Below are 22,151 nucleotides of genomic sequence, written 5' to 3'. Positions count from 1 at the left end.
AAAAAAATAAGCCGGGCACAGTGGCACACAATTATAATCCCAGACTTTGGGAGGCTGAGAGAAGAGGTTTGCTGCCAGCCTCTGCAACTTAGTGAGACACTGTTTCAAAAGAAAAATAGAGGTAGAAGGCCTAAAGATAAAAAGGGCTTGTGGATGTAGCTCAGAGGTAGAACACCCTGGGTTTAATCCTCAGTACCACCCAATTAAAACCTTATTTGGGAGTAATCTCGTGACCATAGAGTAGCTTTTCTTTTTATTTTATTTACTTTTGTTCGGTGCTGGGGATTGAACCCAAGGCTATTCTACCTCTGAACTACAACCCCAGCCCTATTAATTTTTTATTTTGAAGAAGAGCTTGTTAAGTTGCAGAGGGCCTCACTAAATTGCTGGAACTAGTCATGAATCTGATCTTCCTGTCTCAGCCTCGCAAGTGCTGTGATTACATTTTTTGTTCTATAGTGCAATTCCTTTTTATTTATTTTAATCCTGTAATTATTTGTGTAATAACCACTATCCATTAGAGTTCTTTGTCTAACATTATATATAAGCAATGAAAGATACAAGTTCTTGAAACAAAATAATTGCCTTACATTATAGCTGTGTATGAAAGTGCTTTTTGTAATTCAAGGTGATGGATAAATGTATTCTTGGAAGGTTGATGGTATGACATGTAGCCTAATGGTAGACTGCTTCTTATACACAAGTCCCTAGGTTCAGTCTACAGCACCAAAAATAGCATTCTCCGTTAACAGTGCAGAAAACCATGCATACAGCGCATATGTAGGGAATCCTTCATGTTTGTGCTCTTTCTTGTTCAAATGCTTTTAAATTTTAGTTCTCATTTTTAAATGAGTATTAGAGATTTGAGAATTGAATAGTCTGAAATGTTATAGAAAGAAAATAAATGAAACAAAATTTGTCCTTTTCTGTTTGACACAGACTTATAAAGAACACTTAGAAGGACAGAAACATAAAAAAAAGGAAGCTGCATTGAAAGCCTCACAAAATACCAGCAGCAGCAACAACTCTACTCGTGGAACTCAAAATCAACTACGGTGTGAGCTCTGTGATGTGTCTTGTACAGGAGCAGATGCATATGCTGCCCACATTCGTGGTGCTAAGCATCAGAAAGTAGGTGTTTTTTGTACGCAGCCTTATGTCTTCCTCTGTTTTTTATTTTGTTTTGATGGTACCAGGGATTGAACTCTGGGATTTTCATTTTGAAACTAAGTTACTGAGACTAGCTTTAAAGCTGTGATCTTCCTGTTTGTTTCCCAAATTTTAGGATTATAGGCTTGTATCACCACACTTGCCTTACTGTATTTTTCTTTACTTTTTCAGTGGGGCTTTAAGTTAAAGTGGCTTCAGAATTTGAAAGCTTTACATTAAAAGCCTTGCTATACTATCATTTATAAAGTGACAACAAATAGTCATTGCTTAAAAGAGAAAGACTGGCTGGGCATGATGGCACATGCTTATAATCCCAGTACTTGGGAAGCTGAGAAAGAAGAATTATGCAGGTTCGAAGCTACCCTCAGCTACTTAATGAGGCTCTCAGCGACTTAATGAGACCCTGTTTCCAATTAAAATATAAAATAAGTCTGGGAATTTAGCCCAAAGATAGAAAGCCCCTGGGTTCCATCCCCAGTATCCCCCCCAAAAAAAAATTTTTTTTATTTAAAAAAAATAAAAGAAAAAGACTGGAGACTTTCCTTTAGATTTAATTAAATTACTTATTTCATTGTTTGAAAATTATGTAATTTTTCTCCTTTTCTGCTAAATTACAGATTGGCTTACATTCGGCCATTTCACCTTTTCTTGCCTGTTTCCTTACCTGGTACTACTGGATGAGATATTTATGCATATCTGCTTCACAGTGATTATATTGACAGTAATGCAGTTTTTTGTATAAAAAGTGTAATTCAGAAAATGAGGCAAAAATACCTTAGAATTCTGTTTCATAATATTTGGATGAACTTAAAATCTACTCTTAAGTTTCCTAACAAGTAAATGCATTTTTGTTTTTTAGGTGGTTAAATTACACACAAAACTTGGTAAACCGATTCCTTCAACAGAACCAAACGTTGTTAGCCAAGCTACTTCTTCAACAGCTGTCTCTGCTTCAAAACCAACTGCGTCTCCTTCAAGCATCACAGCAAGCAATTGTACTGTGAATACTTCATCAATTGCAACTTCTTCCGTGAAAGGTCTTTCAACTACAGGAAACTCATCTCTTAATAGTACAACCAACAGTAAAGTATCAACAGTGCCTACCAATATGGCTACCAAGAAAACATCTACCCCCAAAATAAACTTTGTTGGTGAGTACTACAGATTCTCTGTACTAAAGATTCATAGCCCTATTCAAAATGATGTTTCTTCTCCCTTGCAGGATTAGTCCCTTCCACTTATGCATTCAACCCATCCTTTCCCTTTTTCCCTTCCTCTACACATACCCTGCCCTGTTTTGTGTATCCATCCTCTAGTGGTTTCTTCCTTTCATCCATAGAAATACAATTTTATCTTCCAAATTATAAAAAGTTTTTCCCGTTTCTATTAACTTTAATAGATCCTATATTATATATTTTTAAGTTATCCTATTAACTTACTCTTACTTTTTTTGGGGGGGGGACAGTGAGGGCTTGATGCTGAGGATTAAACTTGAGGGCACGTGCATGCCCGGCAAATACCTTACCACTGAGCTACATTCTTGGCCCCTACTTTCTCTACTTCTGTAGCTCCCATCCAGTCCATTGTCTGTTATAGTGTTTCTACTCTACCCTTTACTGGAACTGATTCCATGATTCACCAAAGACCCAATTGCTAAGTCTGGTAACCCATTTTTCAGCTTCATTCTGTAGACCTCTCTAACATTTGATCTTGTTGATTGCTCTACTGTAGTGTTTAAAATACATCTTTCTCATATGTTCACTCTTTCTCAACAGTCTTTTGGTTCTCTGCTTTGATGTTTATCTTACCAGAGATTGAAACTCCATCTTTTTTTATTTTTTTATTTTGAAATAGAGTCTTGCTGAGTTGCAGAGGCTGTTCTTTAGCTGTAATCCTCCTATCTCAGCCTCCCAAGTATTGGAATTACAGGATGCACTCCCATACCCAGCTTCATCAAATTGTTCTTAAGGTTCTGATTCGGGCTCTTTTTTTCACTGTATTCCAGTATTACTGTCAGGCCTCATACATTTTGATGCATGCAGTAACTGTAAAATCTTTTGGCAGATTCAGAACCTCTACCTGAGGTTGAGAGCCATATTTTCAGTATTCCTTTCCTGACTGTCCTCTATACAGCTTTATAGATGCCTCCCAGTGTGTCCTTTTCTAACTCTTGAATTTATTACAAAATACCACCAAATAATCTCATAAAATTGCTGATTTTCAAGTGGAAAACTAGATATTGTCTTATTTATTGCTTTTTCTTGTTTTACTAATATTCTAGTATTTCTACACATAAACGTTCTTTTTATTACCCTTGCTTTTTTTTTTTTTAAGGCATTAAGTCTCTTTCTTAGAGCTTTGCTTCTTGCTACATCAGTTTTGTTTTTGTCGTATAGGGATTTAACCCAGGGGCATTCTAGCTCTGAGCTACACCCCCAGCCCTATTTATTTTTATTTTGAAACAGGGCCTCACTAGGTTGTTGAGAGTTTCACTACTTGCTGAGGCTATACTGAAACCTGTGATCCTTCTGTCTCAGCCTCCCAAGTACTGGAATTACAAGTATATGCCAGTATGCTTGGCTACATCCAGTTTCTTCAACATAGTCTTCACACTTAGTCATTGTATTAAAGTATATATGTGTTCATCTTTTGTTTTAAAGTCTTCACTGGCTACTAGGCATTATTGTACACAATTCTTGTAAGGCTGAGACAGGAGGATTACAGATTTGAGGTCAGCCTCAGCAACTTAAAGAGACCTTGTTTTATGGTTTTAAAAAAAGAAAAACTTTAAAAAGGGCAGGGGGTGTGACTCATAAGTAAATATAACCCTGGGTTCAAACAATCTTCACTGCCCTTTTCTTTGTATATAGAATAAAGTCTTCAATATTTCTTAATTATATTGTGTAAGTTCCTTCATAATCTGACCCCTACCTGCCTTCCAGCTTTCTATTTTATTGCCTCTTACAGTAATGTACCACCTCATCCAGCTCCACTGTCTTATTCTTACCCAATTACCAAAATTTAGGCTATTACTCAACACTTTGTAGATGCCTTAAAATATTTTTGAAAGGTTGTCTTTATTAGAAGTAGAAAATTCCCAGTTATGCTATTCTTTTGAATAGTGTTGAGTTTAATTGAAGGAAAAGCTATGAACATAGGTTTTTTTTTTTTTTTTTTTTTTTTTTTTGGTACCAGGGGTAGAACCCCAGGGCTTTTCTACCTTCGGGCTATACTCCCAGACCTATTTTGTACTTTATTTGGAAACAGGGTCTCATTAAGTTGCTGAGATCCTCACTAAGTAGTTGAGGCTGGCTTCAAACCTGTGTGATCCTCCTGTCTCAGCCTCCTAAGCGCTCAGAGTACAAGCATGAACCACACCACGCCTGGCTTTTTTTTTTTTTTTTTTTTTTTTTTTTTTTAATGTGGTACTGGGGGTGGAACCCACCGCTCTTCTGCCTCTGAGCTACAATCCCAGCCCCCCTTCCCTTTTTTGAAACAGTTTTACTGAGTTGTGAAGGGCCTTCCTAGGTAGTTCAGCCACAATCCTCCGATCTCAACCTCCTAAATGCTGGGATTACAAGCGTGGGCCACCACCTCCGGTCATAGTTAATTTTTGTGTGTGAATATGTGCCCCTGGGTATTGAACTTTACCTCCAAGCTATATCCCCACCCAAACCCATAGCCCTAACTTATTTGGAAATAGTCTCACTAGGTTGATGAGAGTCTCACTACTTTCTGAGACTGTCCTTGAACCTCAGTCCTCCTATCTCAGCTTCCCAAGTACTGGGATTACACGTGTGCACCATCATACCCAGTGTATTATAGTTATTTTTTCTTTCTGATTTTGAGATTTCAATTTAAGACAGTTAAAATCTTCTGCCCGGAATGGTGGTGCATGCTTGTAATTCCAGCATTTGGGAGGATAAGACAGAAGGGTTACCTCATCTACTTAGGGAAGCCCTTTGCAACTCAGTAAGACCCTGTTTCAAAATAACGAATAAAAAAATAGGGGATGTCACTCAAAGGTGAAATGCCCCTGGGTTCCATCCCTAGTACTACCAAAATAAAAAAACTCTGTAGTAACTCCTGGTGTAAATCCATGTCTAACATCAGTAGATAATGAATTGAATGAAATAAGTAGTGATAAAACCTAAATGGTTCCATTTCCTTCCTTATTGAAAATTTGGATTTTTGTTTTTGGGGTTTTTTTGTGTGTGTGGTGCTGGGGATGGAACCCAGAGGCTTTCTATCTTCAGGCTACACTCCCAGACCTATTTTCTATTTTATTTGGAAACATGGTCTCACTAAGTTGCTGAGAGCCTCCCTAAGTAGCTTGTAACTGGGATTACAAGCGTGCGTTATCATGCCTAGGCAAAATTTGGTTTTGAATTTAAATTGAATTGTCCATGGAAACTGATCATTGGAACTTTGATTAAAAGAAATAAATTCTGTTAATGGCTTAATCCCTATTCAGTAACTCAGGATACAAATAAGGATTAGGCTTAGTTCCTATCCTTTCAGGTACTTGTTACTCACTTTTAGATATTGGGTGTTACAAGAGCTAAGATGGGATGGTGGGTGTGTTGTTGGGTGTTTAAGTGAAATAGGGAAAATTGTAGAAATACATTTCATTAATAGAATTTTAAAAGCCACATAATTTATGTGATTTTTAAAAAAAAATTCTCATCTATAAGCTGAGTGAGGTGGCACATGCTTGTTAATCCCAGTATTTGGGGAGGCTGAGACAGGAGCAGGTTCACGGCCAGTCTCACCCATTTAGTGAGGCCCTCTGCAACTTAGTGAGACCCTGTTTCAAAATAAATAGTAAAAAAAAGTGCTGGGCATATAGCTGGGAGGTAGAATGCCTCTAGGTTCAACCCGCAATATGGGGGGGAGGTTCTAATTTATTGTATATAAACATGGTTGAAAAGATACCTTTATATGTAGTTTTCATTTTATCAGGTTTATACATTAATACATAGAGTTACAGCATATTTCTTTGATGCTTTTCTAGGTGGTAATAAGCTACAGTCAACAGGAAGTAAGACCGAAGATTTAAAAGGAACAGAATGTGTTAAAAGTACTCCTGTCGCTTCTGCTGTGCAAATTCCAGAAGTAAAGCCAGACACGGTGTCAGAACCCGTTACACCTGCATCTCTGGCTGCTTTGCAGAGTGATGTGCAGCCAGTGGGCCATGATTATGTGGAGGAGGTACTGATTGAAAATACCAGTGCTATTTTAGAATTAGGTTACCTATGACAGAGTATCAAAAGTTACTAAAAATAAACATGATCATGCCCCTTAAGCTTGCCTATTGTTAACTTTTATATCCTCTCCCCCTCCTCCTTAGCACTGTCACTCTGTTGTGCAGACATTGTTACAATGTACCCATCAAGTATCAAAAGACAAAATATTTAAAATTCTGAACAGTAAAAATGTTGATGGAAGGACCCAGTATATCTCCTTTAGAGGAATCACTTGTATAAATGTATAAAATTATGGTTGCTAACTTAACAGATGGCACTTAGTTGCTCACACTGATTAGAAAAATTGCTGTTTTATGGGACAAGTATTTGTAGTGAATGGAGGACCAAGGGGATATCAAAAAAGGCTTGAATATGTATTTGCTGTTAACAGAAAGACTGTACGGTGTTGTAACAATACTGTTTACTTTCATATATAGCATGTAAAGTTTTCTGAGCTTTAGTACCCACATGTATAAAATTGGGTATTTCCAAAGGAAGTTAAGATGACTAGATGGAGCCAGGCATGGCGGCACACACTTATAATCCCAGCACTTAGGAGGCTGAGACAGGAGGATTGCAGGTTTGTGGCCAGCCTCAGCTACTTAGTTAGGTCCTTTGCAACTCAGTGAGACCCTGTTTCAAAATAAAGTATAAAAAATAGAGCTGAGGTTGTAGCTTGAGGTAGAATTCCCTTGGTTCCACCCCCAGTACTGCAAAAATAAAAAAAAAAGATTAGATGGAATTCAGCCCCTAGCATAGTGACCAACATATATGCTAAATTTTTGGTAATTTTTTGTGCCTTGATGTATTTCCTTATTCGGTATGATTATATATTATGTCCAATTCTTTGTTTGCAAGGAGGACAACTGGCTTATATAATTTAAAAGTAATTTAAAAACAGTGCTAACTTAGTTATATCTACTAAGAGAATAAGTTTTGGTTTTCTTTTTAAAAAATATTCTCAAACCAGCTATCTTTATTTCTGATTATTTGGGTTAATTAAGTAGTCCTAAATTTCAGAGAATTACATTCAGACAGTCTTAATGCTTGCACAATTTGAACTTAATATCCAGATAGACTTCATAGTAATATTCCAGTCTGCTTGTCTAACTGATGGTGCAATTAGGGGAAAAAAAATTATCACTAAATGTGGTCATCCAGGCCTGTACTCTTGAGTACTTGGGAGATTCAGGCAGGAGGATTGCAGGTTCAAGGACAGCCTCAGCAAGTAGTGAGATTCTTATCTACCTAGGGACAATTTGTTTCCAAAAAGAAAAGGACTAGGGGTGTAGCTTGGAGGTAGAATATCCCTAGGTTCAATTCCTAATACCGAAAAAAAGAAAAAATCTTGACTTTCCACAAAGTTACCTGTGTAAAATCTTGAACTTCAAGGAATTTTATGCCAAATAATGTTTTAATCGTCTTTATTTCCAACCTCCAAGAACAATACTTGGTCAGCAAAAGGTATATATTAATTATAAGCATAGACATCACCACTTGTTTTTTCCTCCTGCTTCAAAATTACTCACAGCTATAACATTCTTGTTTGTTTTTGTTCACACCAAGGTACGAAATGATGAAGGAAAAGTCATCCGGTTCCATTGTAAATTATGTGAGTGTAGCTTTAATGATCCCAATGCTAAGGAGATGCATTTAAAAGGACGAAGACACAGACTTCAGTATAAAGTAAGTACATTTGAACTCTTACCTTCTATTTTTTCCAACTCAGGCTGTTCTGTATACAAAAGATCTGAACGTAACTCACCCAGTCTTTGACTCAGACTGAATCAGATGTTTATTTTTTAATTATTGGTTATGCTTGAATAAAAACATTATTGACTTTTTTGTTGTTGTTTTTGTGGTACTGGAGATCGAACCTAGGAGCTATAGCCCTATTTTTTATTCTTTCTTTTGAAATAGGGTCTCACTGAGTTGCAAAGGGCCTCACTAAGTAGGTGAGGCTGTCTGAACCACGATCCTCCTGTCTCGGCCTCCCAAATGCTGGGATTACAAGCATGTGCCACCATGCCTGGCATTATTGCCATATGTTTCTAACTAGATTGGACTAATGTACTCGATTCTCTCTTAAATACAGGGTGGTGAAACAGTGCTACAGGGCAGTACCCTATTTCATTTCGGTTTTGGTACTGAGGATTAAACCCAAGGGCATTCCACCTCTGAGCCATACTCCAGCCCTTTTTTTTTTAATTATTTTATTTTTTTGTGGCACTGAAGGTTGTTCTCAGAGGCATTCTACTTCCAGGCTACACTCCCCAGCCCTATTTAACTTTTATTTGGAAATGGGGTCTCCCTAGGTTGATCAGAATCTTAATACTTGCTTTCTTAAAACCTGTGATCCTCTTGTCTCAGCTTCTCAAACACTTGGATAACAAGCATGTGCCACCATTTTTGGCTTTTATTTTTATTTTGAACAGGCTGGCCTTGAACCTATTATCCTCCCATTCAGTCTTCCATACACTGGAATCACCACTAAAGGGCAGCATCTTTTTTTTTTTTTTTTTTTTTTTTGGGTGGTACTGAGGATGGAACACAGGAACATTCTACTTCCAAGCTATACCCCCTTCCCCTATTCTTTATTCTTTATTTTGAAATAGGGTCTCACTGAGTTGCAAAGGGCCTTACTAAATACCTGAGGCTGGCTGCTAATCGCAATCCTCCTTTGTCAGCCTCCCAAATGCTGAGATTATAAGCATGTGCCACCACACCTGGTAAGGACAGCATCTTTTATTTATTTATTTGGAAACAGAGTCTCACTAGGTTGCTGAGAGCCTTACTAAATTACTGAGCTGTCCTTGAATCTGCCATCCTCCAGTCTCAGCCTCCCAGGTAGTAGGATTATAAGCATGTGCCACTATGCCTGGCTAGTGTCACTACCCTTATATGAAAAGAAAGTGCAAACACTTAGAATAATTTATTTATAAAATATCCCTAAGGGTTCCATGATTTATGCTGACCAGCACTAGTTTACATACTTTTTACATAGTAGGTAATTTTAGCTGGCTGTGGTGGTAAAGGCCTATAATCCTAGTACTTCAGAGACTGAGTCAGGAGATTTGTAGGTTCAAGGCCAGCATTATCAATTTAGTTAGACCCTGTCTCAAAACTTAAGAAAATAAATTTTAAAAAGGAATGGGATTATAGTTCAGAGAACATACTGGGTTTAGTCACCAGCACCAAATAGGTAATTTTAAACTTTAATTAAAGCCAGGCGTGGTGGTGCACGCTTGTAATCCCCGCGCTTGGGAGGCTGAGACAGGAGGATCGCGCAGGTTCGAAGCCAGCCTCAGCTACTTAGTGAGGCTCTCAGCAGCTTAGTGAGACCCTGTCTCCAAATAAAATACAAAATTTAAACTTTAAGTTTTTTAATGAATATAGTTTAAATCTTCTCTGATTCAAAATACTTGTACTGATATTAGTCTTTAATAGGAAATTTATAACTAAAAATCTCTATGATGAAAGAATATATAGAATATGGACTAGAATTATAGGCCTATACAGTTTAGAAGGATAACAGGTTCAAGGACAAACTTGGCAATGTAGAATCTCAGCATCCTAGCAAGACCCATTTTCAAAACAAAAAATGGGGGGGTTGGGGAGTAGCTGGGAGGTAGAATGCCTCTTATTTTAATCCCCAGTACCACAAAAAGGAAAAAAAATACATGTAAACTGGGCTTGGTAGCACATGCCTGTAATCCCAATCTTTGGGTGGCTAAAACAGAAGGATTACAGATTTGAGGCTAGTGCAATATCCTGTTTCATTGTCTTGTCTATATTAACAGAAAAAGGTAAATCCAGATTTACAAGTAGAAGTAAAGCCCAGTATTAGAGCAAGAAAGATTCAAGAAGAGAAAATGAGGAAGCAGATGCAGAAGGAGGAATACTGGCGAAGACGGGAAGAAGAGGAACGCTGGAGAATGGAAATGAGGTAATCTTATCTTTTAATAGCAAGATCATAAGTGAACCTGCCTTTATCAAAAAAACAAAACAAAGCTATTTTGGGTATGTGGCTCCCATTCAGAGCAGCCCAGATATATATAATGTACTTTCATTATTCAGTAATACTCTAGTTTTAAGGAAGATAGGCATTAAAATTTAAGTTATTGTTTGACTAGCCTTGGTATTAGGAATTTTTTTGAAAATGGTGTATTATACATATTAAACATGAAAAAAATAAATAAGTGCCTCAGTTTAAAACAAGCCAAACAGAACATACAGTCCGATATCCTGAATATAAGATTTTCTTTTTCCTTTTTTCTTTTTTCTTTTTTTTTGGGGGGGGGTGGTACTGGGGTTCTTGGAAGCCCTTCTACTGCTGGGCTACACTCCCAGACCTATTTTATATTTTTTAATTTAGAAACAGGGTCTCTCAAGCCAGCGAGGCTGGCTCCGAACCAGCGCGATCCTCCTGTCTCCGCCTCCCAAGCGCGGGGATTAGAAGCATGTGCCACCACACTCGGCTATAGATTCGTTTTCTAAAGACTTCTATTTTAGAAATTTTAGCCGAGCATGGTGGCGCACGCTTGTAATACCCACGCTTGGGAGGCAGAGACAGGAGAATCGCGCTGGTTCGGAGCCAGCCTCGCTGGCTTAAGAGACCCTGTTTCCACATAAAGTTAAAAAATAGGTCTGGGAGTGTAGCCCATGGGAGTGTAGCCCAGAGGTAGAAGGGCTTCCAGGAACCCCAGTACCACCAAAAAAAAAAAAAAAAAAAAAAAGGAACTTTAGATGCTCCAGGGAGGAATTGAGAAAACCTATCTTTCAAGGATTTGATATATAATTCAAATATATATATATATATATATTTTTTTTTTTTTTTTTGGTGGTACTTGGGGTTGAACCCAGAGGCTTTCTACCTCCGGGCTATACTCCCAGACCTATTTTATATTTTATTTGGAAACAGGGTCTCCATAAATTGCTGAAAGCCTCACTAAGTAGCTGAGGCTGGCTTTGATCCTCCTGTCTCAGCCTCCCAAGCGCGGGGATTACAAGCGTGCACCACCACGCCCAGCTAATTCAATTTTTTATATATTATATGTGTCAAGTTTTACGGAGCTATAACTCGTCTTTAAACTGTATAATGTGGCTTTTGATGTATTCATAGAGTTGAGCAACAGCCACCACAGTCAGTTTTAGGACATTTTTGTCAAACTTAAACCATAAGCCCTTTAACAATCACTCCCAGTTTGTCCCCTTCCTATATCAGATGACCAACACCAGTCTACTTTCTATCCTTATAAATCTGCCCATTCTGAAGATTTATATAAATGGGATCATATAACATATGGTCTTCTAGCTTCTTTCATTTTGCATATCGTTTCAAATTTTATCCTTGTAGTTTGTGTCAATGTTTTTTTTCTTTTTGTGATTGAATAATACTTGGTTGTGTTGTGTAGATGTATCACATTTGTTTATCCATTAGTTGATGGATATCTAACTTGGTTTCATTTTTTTCTACTGCAATCTTTTGCTAATGTTTGTGTACAAGTTTAAAAATAATTTTAAAAATTAAGAACAGAATTGTGTACACATTTTATAATCCACGTGTCTTAATATATCTTCAACCTTTTTAATAACGAATTATTTTGAGCTGGGTGTAGTGACACATGCCTGTAATCTCAGTACTTGGGAGGCTAAGACAGGATTACACATTGGAGAACAGCTTCAGCAAGTAGTAAGACATTCATCATAAGCGAAACTCTTATTTCAAAATAAAAAGCCTATTTCAAAATAAAAAGCTAGGTGGGGTGGTACATGCTTGTGATCTCAGTAGTTGAGAGGCTGAGATGGGAGGATCACAAGTTCAAAGCCATCATCGGTAACTTAGTGAGGTTCTCAGCAATCTAGTTAAACCCTGTTTCCAAATAAGATGTATATATTAAAACAAATTTGGGCTGGGGGTGTAATTTTTTAAAAATTTGGCTTGCGGTATAGCTCAAAGGTAGAATGCCCCTGAGTTCAATCGCCAGCACTACAAGAACAAAATTAGTTATTTTTTATAGCAATATAGTATTCTGTGCAGTCACAAAAATATTTTTGTAGCCAGGTCTTTATTGTTGTATGTTTAGATTGTTTCAAATATTACCTAGTTAAAAATTATTACATTGATTCTCCACAAGGCTGTATTGTTGCACAGGTTACAATCAGTTGCTGATAATAAAATCTTAGAAATGTGTAGGCAATACTCAAACATTTGATGCCACTAGATTGTATAACTCAGTGGATCTCAAACTTTAATTTTTCTTAAATGTTATGTTTATTTTTAAGTACTTTTATTGGTACATTGTGATCTCACATCATGTAGTTCAAAGTGTAGAGACATTAAATGTATTAGCTATAACACTAAATTAAATATATTTAATAAATTAGTTGAAAAATTAACTATAAAATAACTATTTCCCCACTACCTCCCATAATGTTGGGAAGAGTTACGCTGTTTTATACTTTTTGCAGGGGGGAATGATACTGGAGACTGAACCCAGAGGCATCCTACATCTGAGCTATACCACAGCCTCTACTTTTGTGTTTTGAAACCAGGTCTTAGTTCTGAGAGTCTCCCTAAATTGCCATCATCCTATCTTAGTCTTTAATTATTGGGATTACAGGCCTGGGCCACCATGCCCTGCTCTATCATTCTTAGTAGATCTCCCCAAACGAGACTATCTCACTGACTGTGAGTTGCCCGTTGTCACGTTTAATGCCCCCCCACACACACACACTTTTTCTCATAGTAAAGAAATATATTCTGCCTGCATTCAAATTGGGAAATTGAAGGTATTCTAGGAGGAAAAAAAAAAGTAGAAAGTTCATTTTTTTTGAGTATATGAAGATGATGTCTTAATGTCCTATGGACCCATAGAGCCATTCACATATATAATATATTAGGTAAAAGTGTTTAGGTTTAGCTTAGAGTTTGGAAGGAATTGTGAGGGTTTTTTGTTGTTGTTGTTGTGTGTGGTACTATACTAGGGGTGGAACCCAGGGCTTTCTACCTCTGGGCTACACTCTCAGACCTATTTTATATTTTATTTGGAAACAGGGTCTCACTAAGTTGCTGAGAGCCTCACTAAGTAGTTAAGGCTGGCTTCAAACCTGTGCATTCTTCCTGTCTCCCAAGTGTGGGGATTTCAAACGTGTGCCACCATACCCAGCTGACTTATGAGATTTTAATACTTATTTTTCTGTTTTGTCCTTAAGCTGTGGAGTTTTGTTCTGTTTTCCTCCTTGTTCTCACTAGTTCTCTCTTCATTTACATTTTCTTCTTAATAAAAGCAAATAAAATTAGATAAAGTAGGGAATAAGAAAAAGTGTTAGACCTCTTTGGGTGGGCTTTTTAATTGATTTTTATCTTATTATTATTCCAAGCTCTTGAGTTGTATTTTTCCTCACATGCTTGTAATGTTGTTTCAGGCGTTATGAAGAAGATATGTACTGGAGAAGAATGGAGGAAGAACAGCATCATTGGGACGATCGCCGCCGAATGCCTGATGGAGGTTATCCTCACGGTCCTCCAGGCCCGTTAGGTCTTCTAGGAGTCCGACCTGGCATGCCCCCTCAGCCACAGGGTCCTGCAGTGAGTGTTTTGTTTATATAAGGGATGAGACTTTAAGCCTTTTTTAATATTAGAAGATCATTTGCGGGACATATTTTTAGACTTAATGTCTTAAAAATATGAGTGAAAGTTTTTTTTTTTTATCAGATTCAGACTTTTCCCTCTTTTTTATTGTGGGTTCTCAATCACCATGTCTTCATGCATAGGCAGTTGCAAAATTTGAATTACTAAAATTAAAGAATCAGAATAATTTATTTTTAAAAGTTTATTAAAAAGTGTTAGGTGTGTTAACAGTTTTGTAATCCCAGCTGCTTTAAAGACTGAGTCAGGAGAATTACAAATTCAAGGCCAGTCTGAATAATTTAGTGAGACCCTGTCTTGGAGTGAAAAACAAGGCAGATGTGGTGACACATGCCTTTAATCCCAGTTTCAAGGACAGCCTCACCAATTTATTGAGAGTCTTCAGCAACCTAGGAAGACCCTATTTCAAAATAAAAAGCCCTGAGGGAGGTAACTTAAAGGAAGAATGCCCTGAGTTCAGTCCCCATTACCACAATAAAGTAAAAAGGACTAGGGATATAACTCACTGGATGAGCACTTGTACAGCATGTTATGAAAACCCCGTACCTAAGACATATTAAAAATCATCTATTAAAAAGCATTTTTAGTACTGTGGCAGAGTGTTTGCTTAGTGGATACAAGTCCTGGGTTCAATCCTAAGCCACACAATCAGCCAGTAAATACCATTTTCATAGCCTTAGGTTGTATAATTTTACTTGTTTTCATGCAAAGTATATACATACATACATATACATGTCTTATGATATAATTTTCCATAGTTTTGCGTTATTTTACTGAAGTGAAAAAAATAGTTTTATTTATTTACTTATTTATTTGTCATACTGGAGATTGAACCAAAAGGTGTTCTACCTCTGAGCTACACCTTCAGTGCCATTTAATTTTTTATTTTGAAACAAGATATCACTAAGTTGCAGAGGGCCTTGTGTTGCTGAGGCTGGCTGTGAACCTGTGATCTTCCTGTCCCAGCCTCCCAACTACTGGGATCTCAGGCCTGCACCACCATGCCTGACACAAGTTCTTTTTAAATAGATCTTTTGATGCCGGGCATGGTGGCGCATGCTTGTAATCCCAGTGCTTGGGAGGCTGAGACAGTAGGATTGCACAGGTTCGAAGCCAACCTCAGCTACTTAGTGAGGCTCTCAGCAACTTAGTGAGACCATTTCCAAATAAAATATAAAATAGGTCTTGGAGTATAGCCCGGAGGTATAAAGCCCCTGGGTTCCACCCCTAGTGCCACCAGAAATAAATAAATAAATAAATAAATCTTTTGCATAATTGACTTTATTGAGAAGATATGGCAGGTATATGTAGTTGAAAAAATAAGCATTAGGGAGCAGTTTGTTTGTTTGTTTTTAGTAAAATATATGATAACTTTTCTCTCTAGCCCTTACGCCGTCCTGACTCATCTGATGACCGTTATGTAATGACCAAGCATGCAACCATTTATCCAACTGAAGAGGAGTTACAGGCAGTTCAGAAAATTGTTTCTATCACTGAGCGTGCTTTAAAACTTGTTTCAGACAGTTTGTCTGAACATGAGAAAAGTAAGAGCAAAGAAGATGATAAGAAAGAGGGAGGAAAAGACAGGTATGTATTCTGTCATTTACTGTACGTATTTTTGGTTTCTTTTATGTAGAATTCTTACATTCAAAAAATATTATAGACTAGTAATTCTTTGGTGTGCATCTACTTATATTTGTTACAAATGTCCATCATTTAGTCTTTGTTTAAATAACTATTGTCTTGTTGCACTGACAATAAAGCATGAATAAAACCAAGCTTTAGTACCATCTTTCATATCAAGTTTGTATTATGATAGGTAACTTTTTATTTTCCCTTTTCCATTTGTGTGTGTGTGCGTGCTACTAGGGAGGATTGGATCTCCCCCCCCCCCCCCCAGGGGCACTCTATCTCAGCTATATCCCCAGCCTCAATTTTTTTATTTTGACACAGGGTCTTGCTAAATTGCTGAAGTTGGCCACAAACCTGTGATTCTCCTGTCTCAACCTCCCAAGTACTGGGATTATAGGTGTATACACCTGGCTTGGAAATTTTTTTGTGTTAATACTATATATATGACTCTTGCCAGTCAGGTGGCACATGGTCCTAAGGCTGAAACAGAAGGACTACAGGTTCAAAACCACCCTCCACAACCTGTTGAGACCCTGTTTGAAAACAAAAAATAAAAAGGTCTGGGCATGCAGCTCAGAGGTAGAATGCTCCTGGCTTTAATCCTCAGTACAAAAAAAAAAAGAAAGAAAAGTTTTACATAATTCAATATTTAAACTCATAAGATATAAAACAGAAATGTAGTATCTTTTGCTTTGTAGTTGTCTGTGTGAGAAATTAGCTATTTATTTACTTTTATTTATTTATTTTTGGAACCGGGGATCAAACCCAGAGCCTGCAAAGCAGGCGCTTTGCCACTGAGCTACATCCCGGCCCCAGTTATTTATTTATTTGTTTGTTTGTTTATTTATTTATTTATTTATTTATTTATTTATTTTTGCAGACATGGGAATTGAACCCAGGGGCATTCTACCTCTGAGCTACATCCCCAGCCCCATTTATTCTTTCTTTTGAAATGGTTTCACTGAGTTGCAAAAGGCCTAAGTAGCTATCCTCCTATCTCAGTCTTCCAAATACTGGGATTATAAACTTGTCCCACCACTCCCAGCTTATTTATTTTGAAACAGAGTCTTACTAAGTTGCAGAGGGGCCTCACAAGTTTCTGAGGCTGGCTGCAAACCTGTGATTCTCCTGTTTCAGCCTCCTAAGTGCTGGGATTACAAACATGTGCCAGCACACCTGGCTTGATTTATATATTTTAATTGATATTGCTTATCTACATTAAGTATACTTTAAAATACTGTATATTATTCTAATATAGCTGGTGTGGGGAGGGGTACTGGGGATGGAACCCTTTTCAGGCTACACTCCAGATCTATTTTATATTTTTATTTGGAAACAGGATCTCTTAAGCCAGTGAGGCTGGCTTCGAACCTGCGCAATCCTCCTGTCTCCGCCTCCCACGTGCGGGATTACAAGCGTGCGCCACCACACCCAGCTGAAATTTGTAATAGTATTATAAAAGTCATTTCATATAATAATGTGTATTGAGAAAAAAAATCCTGATTCAGACTTAGAAAATAACTGTTTTATAAGGACTAGGGTTGTAGCTCAGTGGTAGACGGCTTGCCTAGTATGTGCTACATCCTGGGTTTGATCCCCAGCACTGCAAAATAGAAGAAAGGGAAAAATCGTTTATAATATAAATTGATTCCACTGCAGAGCTTTGAAAGGAGTGTTGCGAGTGGGAGTATTGGCAAAAGGATTACTTCTCCGAGGAGATAGAAATGTCAACCTTGTTTTGCTGTGCTCAGAAAAACCTTCAAAGACATTATTAAACCGCATTGCAGAAAACCTACCCAAACAGCTTGCTGTAAGTATTATGGAAATGTTAAATTTACCCCTTCTCTGTTTCAAAAGTATTTGGCAGGACTAACCGTTCTTCATTTTAAGCCTCAAGCCAGCCTTTAAAATTTTGCCTTGACTTTCCATATTGAGTTTTTTGCTTAACAAACTGGTGAAGCTATTTTCTTCTTTGTCTTTTTAGGTTTTACAGTTTTGTATTTGACATGAAGCTATCTTGATGATTTATTTTAAAATTTAACATTGTAGCATGTACCCTCTTTTTCCTATTCCCCCCAAGATTTGAATCATGAGGCAGTTGTTTAGGGGTGAAAATGATTTTTTTTTTTTTTTTTCTGAAAAAAAGCCAGTGGGTAGTAAGCTTAAATTTTTTAAATTTATGAACCTCTTACTTATTTAGTTCAATTCATGTTTTTAAATAAAATGTTGCTAAATGAAAGGTCTTTTTCATTTGAATTTCTCTAATTATGAGTAGAATCGTATGTGTTCCCCCCCCCCGCCCCCATTATACTTGGGGGTATGTTCCAAAATCAACACACCCCCGACCCCATGGATGCCAAAACCTCAAATAGAGTCAAACTATATGTGTTACTTTTTTTTCTATATATGCATACCTATGAGAAAGTCTAGTTTATAAACTAGGCATCTAGGCATAGTTTCTTTTTGGTATATTTGAATTGCCAGCATTACTACTGTTGCACTTCAGGGCCATTATAAGGGTTATATGCACACAGGCCAAATTGCCATACCTTGAAAGTTGACCTAATAACTGAGATAACTACCGAGTGGCTAATGGGCAGCTAACATAAGTGGCATGGATACATTAGGCAAAGGTGTGATCCAGGTAGCAGGCTGGACAGGGTAGGAGGACTCAAGATATCCCTGGGTTCCACCCCCAGTACCGCAAAAAAAATAAAAATAAAAATTATGCTTATGTTGCCAGGCGTGGTGGTGCACTCTTGTAATCCCCATGCTTGGGAGGCTGAGACAAGATGATCACACAGGTTCGAAGCCAGCCTCAGCTACTTAGTGAGACCCTGTTTCCAAATAAAATATAAAATAGGTCTGGGAGTATAACCCGGAGGTAGAAAGCCTCTGGGTTCCACCCCCCGTACCACCAAAAAAAAAAAAAAATATGCTTATGTTTACTTCTGAAAATTTTCATTTAATGTTTTCAAAATATATTTGACTACAGGTAACTGAAGCTACAGAAAGTGAAACCTGCTGATAAGGGTTGAATACTGTAGTTTATTTTTAATGTTTATAATGGTAGAAAATATTTCTCTTGTCTCCATTCATCAAACCATGGCAGTGCATAATTAATAGAACATTCCCTTTTTGTTTTACAAAAACAGCCTTTAAAGCTAGAATTTTTAAAAATTGTATTTATTAGCTTGTCAGAATGAGAAAAGTTATGATTTTTTTTAATAGTTTAAGGCATGTCTTAGTTCATAACCCTCCAATTTAAGTAAGCATTCTAAGTACAGATTTAGAATCTCAATTGAGCTGGGCATGGTGGCGCACGCTTGTAATCCCTGCATTTGGGAGGCAGAAACAGGAGGATCGCGCAGGTTTGAAGCCAGCCGCGCGCACTGGCTTAGGAGACCCTGTTTCCAAATAAAAGTGTAAAAATAGGTCTGGGAGTATATCCCGGAGATAGAAGGGCTTCCAGGAACCCCAGTACCACCCAAAAAAAAAAGAATCTCAATTGAGATGTTGTTGATAATATGGATCCTCTAGTTGTAAGTTAGAATGCTACTTGCTAGCAACAGATAATAGAAATGACAGTGATGTTCCCTGTTGAACCTGACAACTCTGGCACTTCCTAATGTTTGTTCTGTTACCATTGTTCCATATGGGAAGTTTCTTTTCTAGATAAGTCTTTTTAAATATTAAAAGCCAGCAGAATAGTCATTGTGTTTCTTCTTATCTCTCTGTTGACACTGCTAGAACAGTGAAGGAAATGAAAAATGGAGGGGGGGCTTAGAAAAATCATGGACTTTGCTACATAATCTTGATCCTAACACTGGTCCTAGTAAAACTACAATGCAGGAAATAATTAACAGTTAAGCTGAAAGTAGATTACTCTTTCTAAACATACCTACTTTTATTGTGTAAGAGAATAAGCCAGTAAGATGAAATTAGTTCCTCATAATCAGAGTTAAAATTTATATAGTACTGTAAATAGAATCTTTATATAGTTAACTAGTACTCCAGCACTCTTATAGGTATTAGGCACAATTATTGTCTCCTACAAAAACAGGAACTGGGTAAATAATTTGCCCATCTATACATAGAGTGGTGATACATGCTTGTAATCATAGTACTTGGGAGGCTGAGAAGGAAGATTGCAGGTTTGCATCCAGATGCAGCAACTTAGTGAAATCCTAGTTAAAAAATAAAACAAAGCTGGGCATGGTGGCTCACACTTGTAATCCCAGCATTTGGGAGGCTGAGACAGGAAGATCACGGTTAGTGGACAGCCTCACTACTTAGTGAGGCCCTCTGCAACTTAGTGAGACCTTGTTTCAAAATAAAAAGAATAAAAAATAGGGCAGGGGGTGTGGCTTGGAGGTCAAATACCTCTGACTTCCATCCCCAAACCTGCAAAAAAAAAAAAAAAAAAGCCAGGCATGGTGGAGCATGCTTGTAATCTCAGTACTTGGGAAACACATAGGAGGATATCACAGGTTCGAGAGCAGCCTCGGCTACTTAATGAGGTCCTTGACAACTTAGACCTTGTTTCAAAATAAAGAATAAAAAATAGGGCTGAGGGTGTTGCTCAGAGGTAGAATGCCCCTAGATTCAATCCCTAGTTCCACAAAAAAAGAAAAAATAAATCTAAAATAGGGCTGGGGATGTAGCTAGCTCAGAGGTAGAATGTTCCTGGGCTCAATCCCCGGTACTGGGGGGCAGGGGGGAGAGGAGAACTAGGATTTGTAGGTTGCTTACACTGTAAATACTTCATATAATTTCTTTTTAGATCTTTATTTGTTCTCAAAACCGAGACCTTATTATATGCCTACCAAATTTCAGTGATTGTTATTGTGACTGGGTCTTTCTATTCTTAGATGAAATGTACATCTGCTAAATTCACAGAGAAAATATACAGTGAAAATTGATTAAAATATACAATTAAATTGTGGCTCCTGTTAGGTCCAGGTATTAGTTTTAGTTTCAGAGTCTACAAATAGAGGTAAGTAATAGCAGAGGGTTTTTTTAATCTCAGAATTCATTATCTAAAATATAGGCCCATTACCTGGGCATTGTGACATACACCTATAACCAGTACATGGGAGGCTAAGACAAGAAGATCACAGGTTTGAGGCCAGCCTCAGCAACTAAAGGAGACCCTTAAGTTGGCCCAAAATAAAAAATAAAATGGGTCTGGAACTGTACCTCAGAGGTAATGCTCCTGGTTTTAATCCCAAGTAGCAAAAATTTTAAAAGATAATAACATTTGCAAATAAGTCATGTTATATATATATATAATGGTCAATATTAGCTCAACCACAACAAAACTCTAAAAATAAGAGAGAGCAAGAGATTTAATGATACAGGCATACCTGGAGTTTTTCTTAGATGAAATATGGTATATGGCCCAGTTCTGGTTAAGCCAGGTGTGGTGGTGCACACTTGTAATCCCAGTACTTGGGTGGCTGAGACAGGAAGATCACAGATTCATGGTCAGCTTCAGCAATTAAAGCCCTACTTCAAACTAAAAAATAAAATAGGGCTGGGGGGTATAGCTCAGAGGTAAGATGTCCCTAGGTTAAATCCCCAGTGCTACAAAAACAAACTTTAAAAAAAAAAAAGGATGGCTAAGGTATTGAAAAACTAAAAGAGCCAAAATAAAACAACTTTTGTCTGTTAATGCAACATCCAACTAATTTCTTGTCATTTTTATTATATAGGTTATAAGTCCTGAGAAGTATGACATAAAATGTGCTGTATCCGAAGCGGCCATAATTTTGAATTCATGTGTGGAACCCAAAATGCAAGTCACTATCACCCTCACATCTCCAATTATTCGAGAAGAGAACATGAGGGAAGGAGGTTGGAAAGCTGTTAACCATTCTACTATCCTATTAACTGGTTTTTTGAGGGGGGGGGTGTTTTTTCATTTACCTACTCTTTAAGATGGCATTAAGCCCTAGAAGGCAACATGCTGGCATTACATATGAATTTAATAGACTCACCTTACTTAGCAACCAGTTTTACTTAGATTATTTCCCACAAAGTAAATGCTCTTCTTGGTGATACATTTTATATAAACTCTTATGATTGATTTTCTTGATTTTTTTTTTCTTTCATTTCTTGCTAACCTCAGATTTCTGGAAAGAAAAACTTCAAAATTATTTATACTGGCAGAGTTGACACTTGAAAAACAATAAAAGTGTTTGCCTGTAACTAGGGGCTGCAACTTTAACTTCTATTATGAAGTTTTTGATCTTGCTTTGTCCTCAAAAAAGACATGAAAGTTTTATGATTAAAATTGGCTTAATATTCTTAATACTTATATTTTAAGAGGCATTTTTCTGTATGTAATTGTGGATTTGGCTTGTTCTAAGCTAAATAATTTCTAGTTCTCTGAGGTTGCTGTTTGGTTTGGAGCTCCTTTATAAATGCAAAATAACCTAATACACACAGAT

The 22,151-nt window shown here is 37.3% G+C and overlaps 1 protein-coding gene across 2 annotated transcripts in view; it reads left to right on the top strand.

Annotated features, from left to right (window-relative positions):
• Positions 1-22,151, top strand: part of ZFR (zinc finger RNA binding protein) — a gene marked incomplete at both ends in the record, with an annotated part of 77,531 nt that overhangs the window by 36,515 nt on the left and 18,865 nt on the right. The window contains 9 exons of one of the 2 annotated variants that reach the window (XM_080711797.1): positions 940-1,131; positions 2,030-2,321; positions 6,185-6,381; positions 7,983-8,102; positions 10,217-10,362; positions 13,845-14,007; positions 15,452-15,654; positions 17,359-17,509; positions 21,414-21,555. In XM_080711797.1, the coding sequence (XP_080567923.1) occupies positions 940-1,131; positions 2,030-2,321; positions 6,185-6,381; positions 7,983-8,102; positions 10,217-10,362; positions 13,845-14,007; positions 15,452-15,654; positions 17,359-17,509; positions 21,414-21,555 (1,606 nt within the window). The remainder of the gene's footprint in view (positions 1-939; positions 1,132-2,029; positions 2,322-6,184; positions 6,382-7,982; positions 8,103-10,216; positions 10,363-13,844; positions 14,008-15,451; positions 15,655-17,358; positions 17,510-21,413; positions 21,556-22,151) is intronic. The other variant, XM_080711798.1, reaches the window with a different exon arrangement.

The sequence above is a fragment of the Muscardinus avellanarius genome (genome assembly GCF_963383645.1).
Source record: "Muscardinus avellanarius genome assembly, chromosome: 1".
NCBI classification, from domain to species: Eukaryota; Metazoa; Chordata; class Mammalia; order Rodentia; family Gliridae; genus Muscardinus; species Muscardinus avellanarius.
The sequence above is the reverse complement of the archived record's forward strand: the minus strand, read 5'-3'. Positions and strand labels throughout refer to the sequence as shown.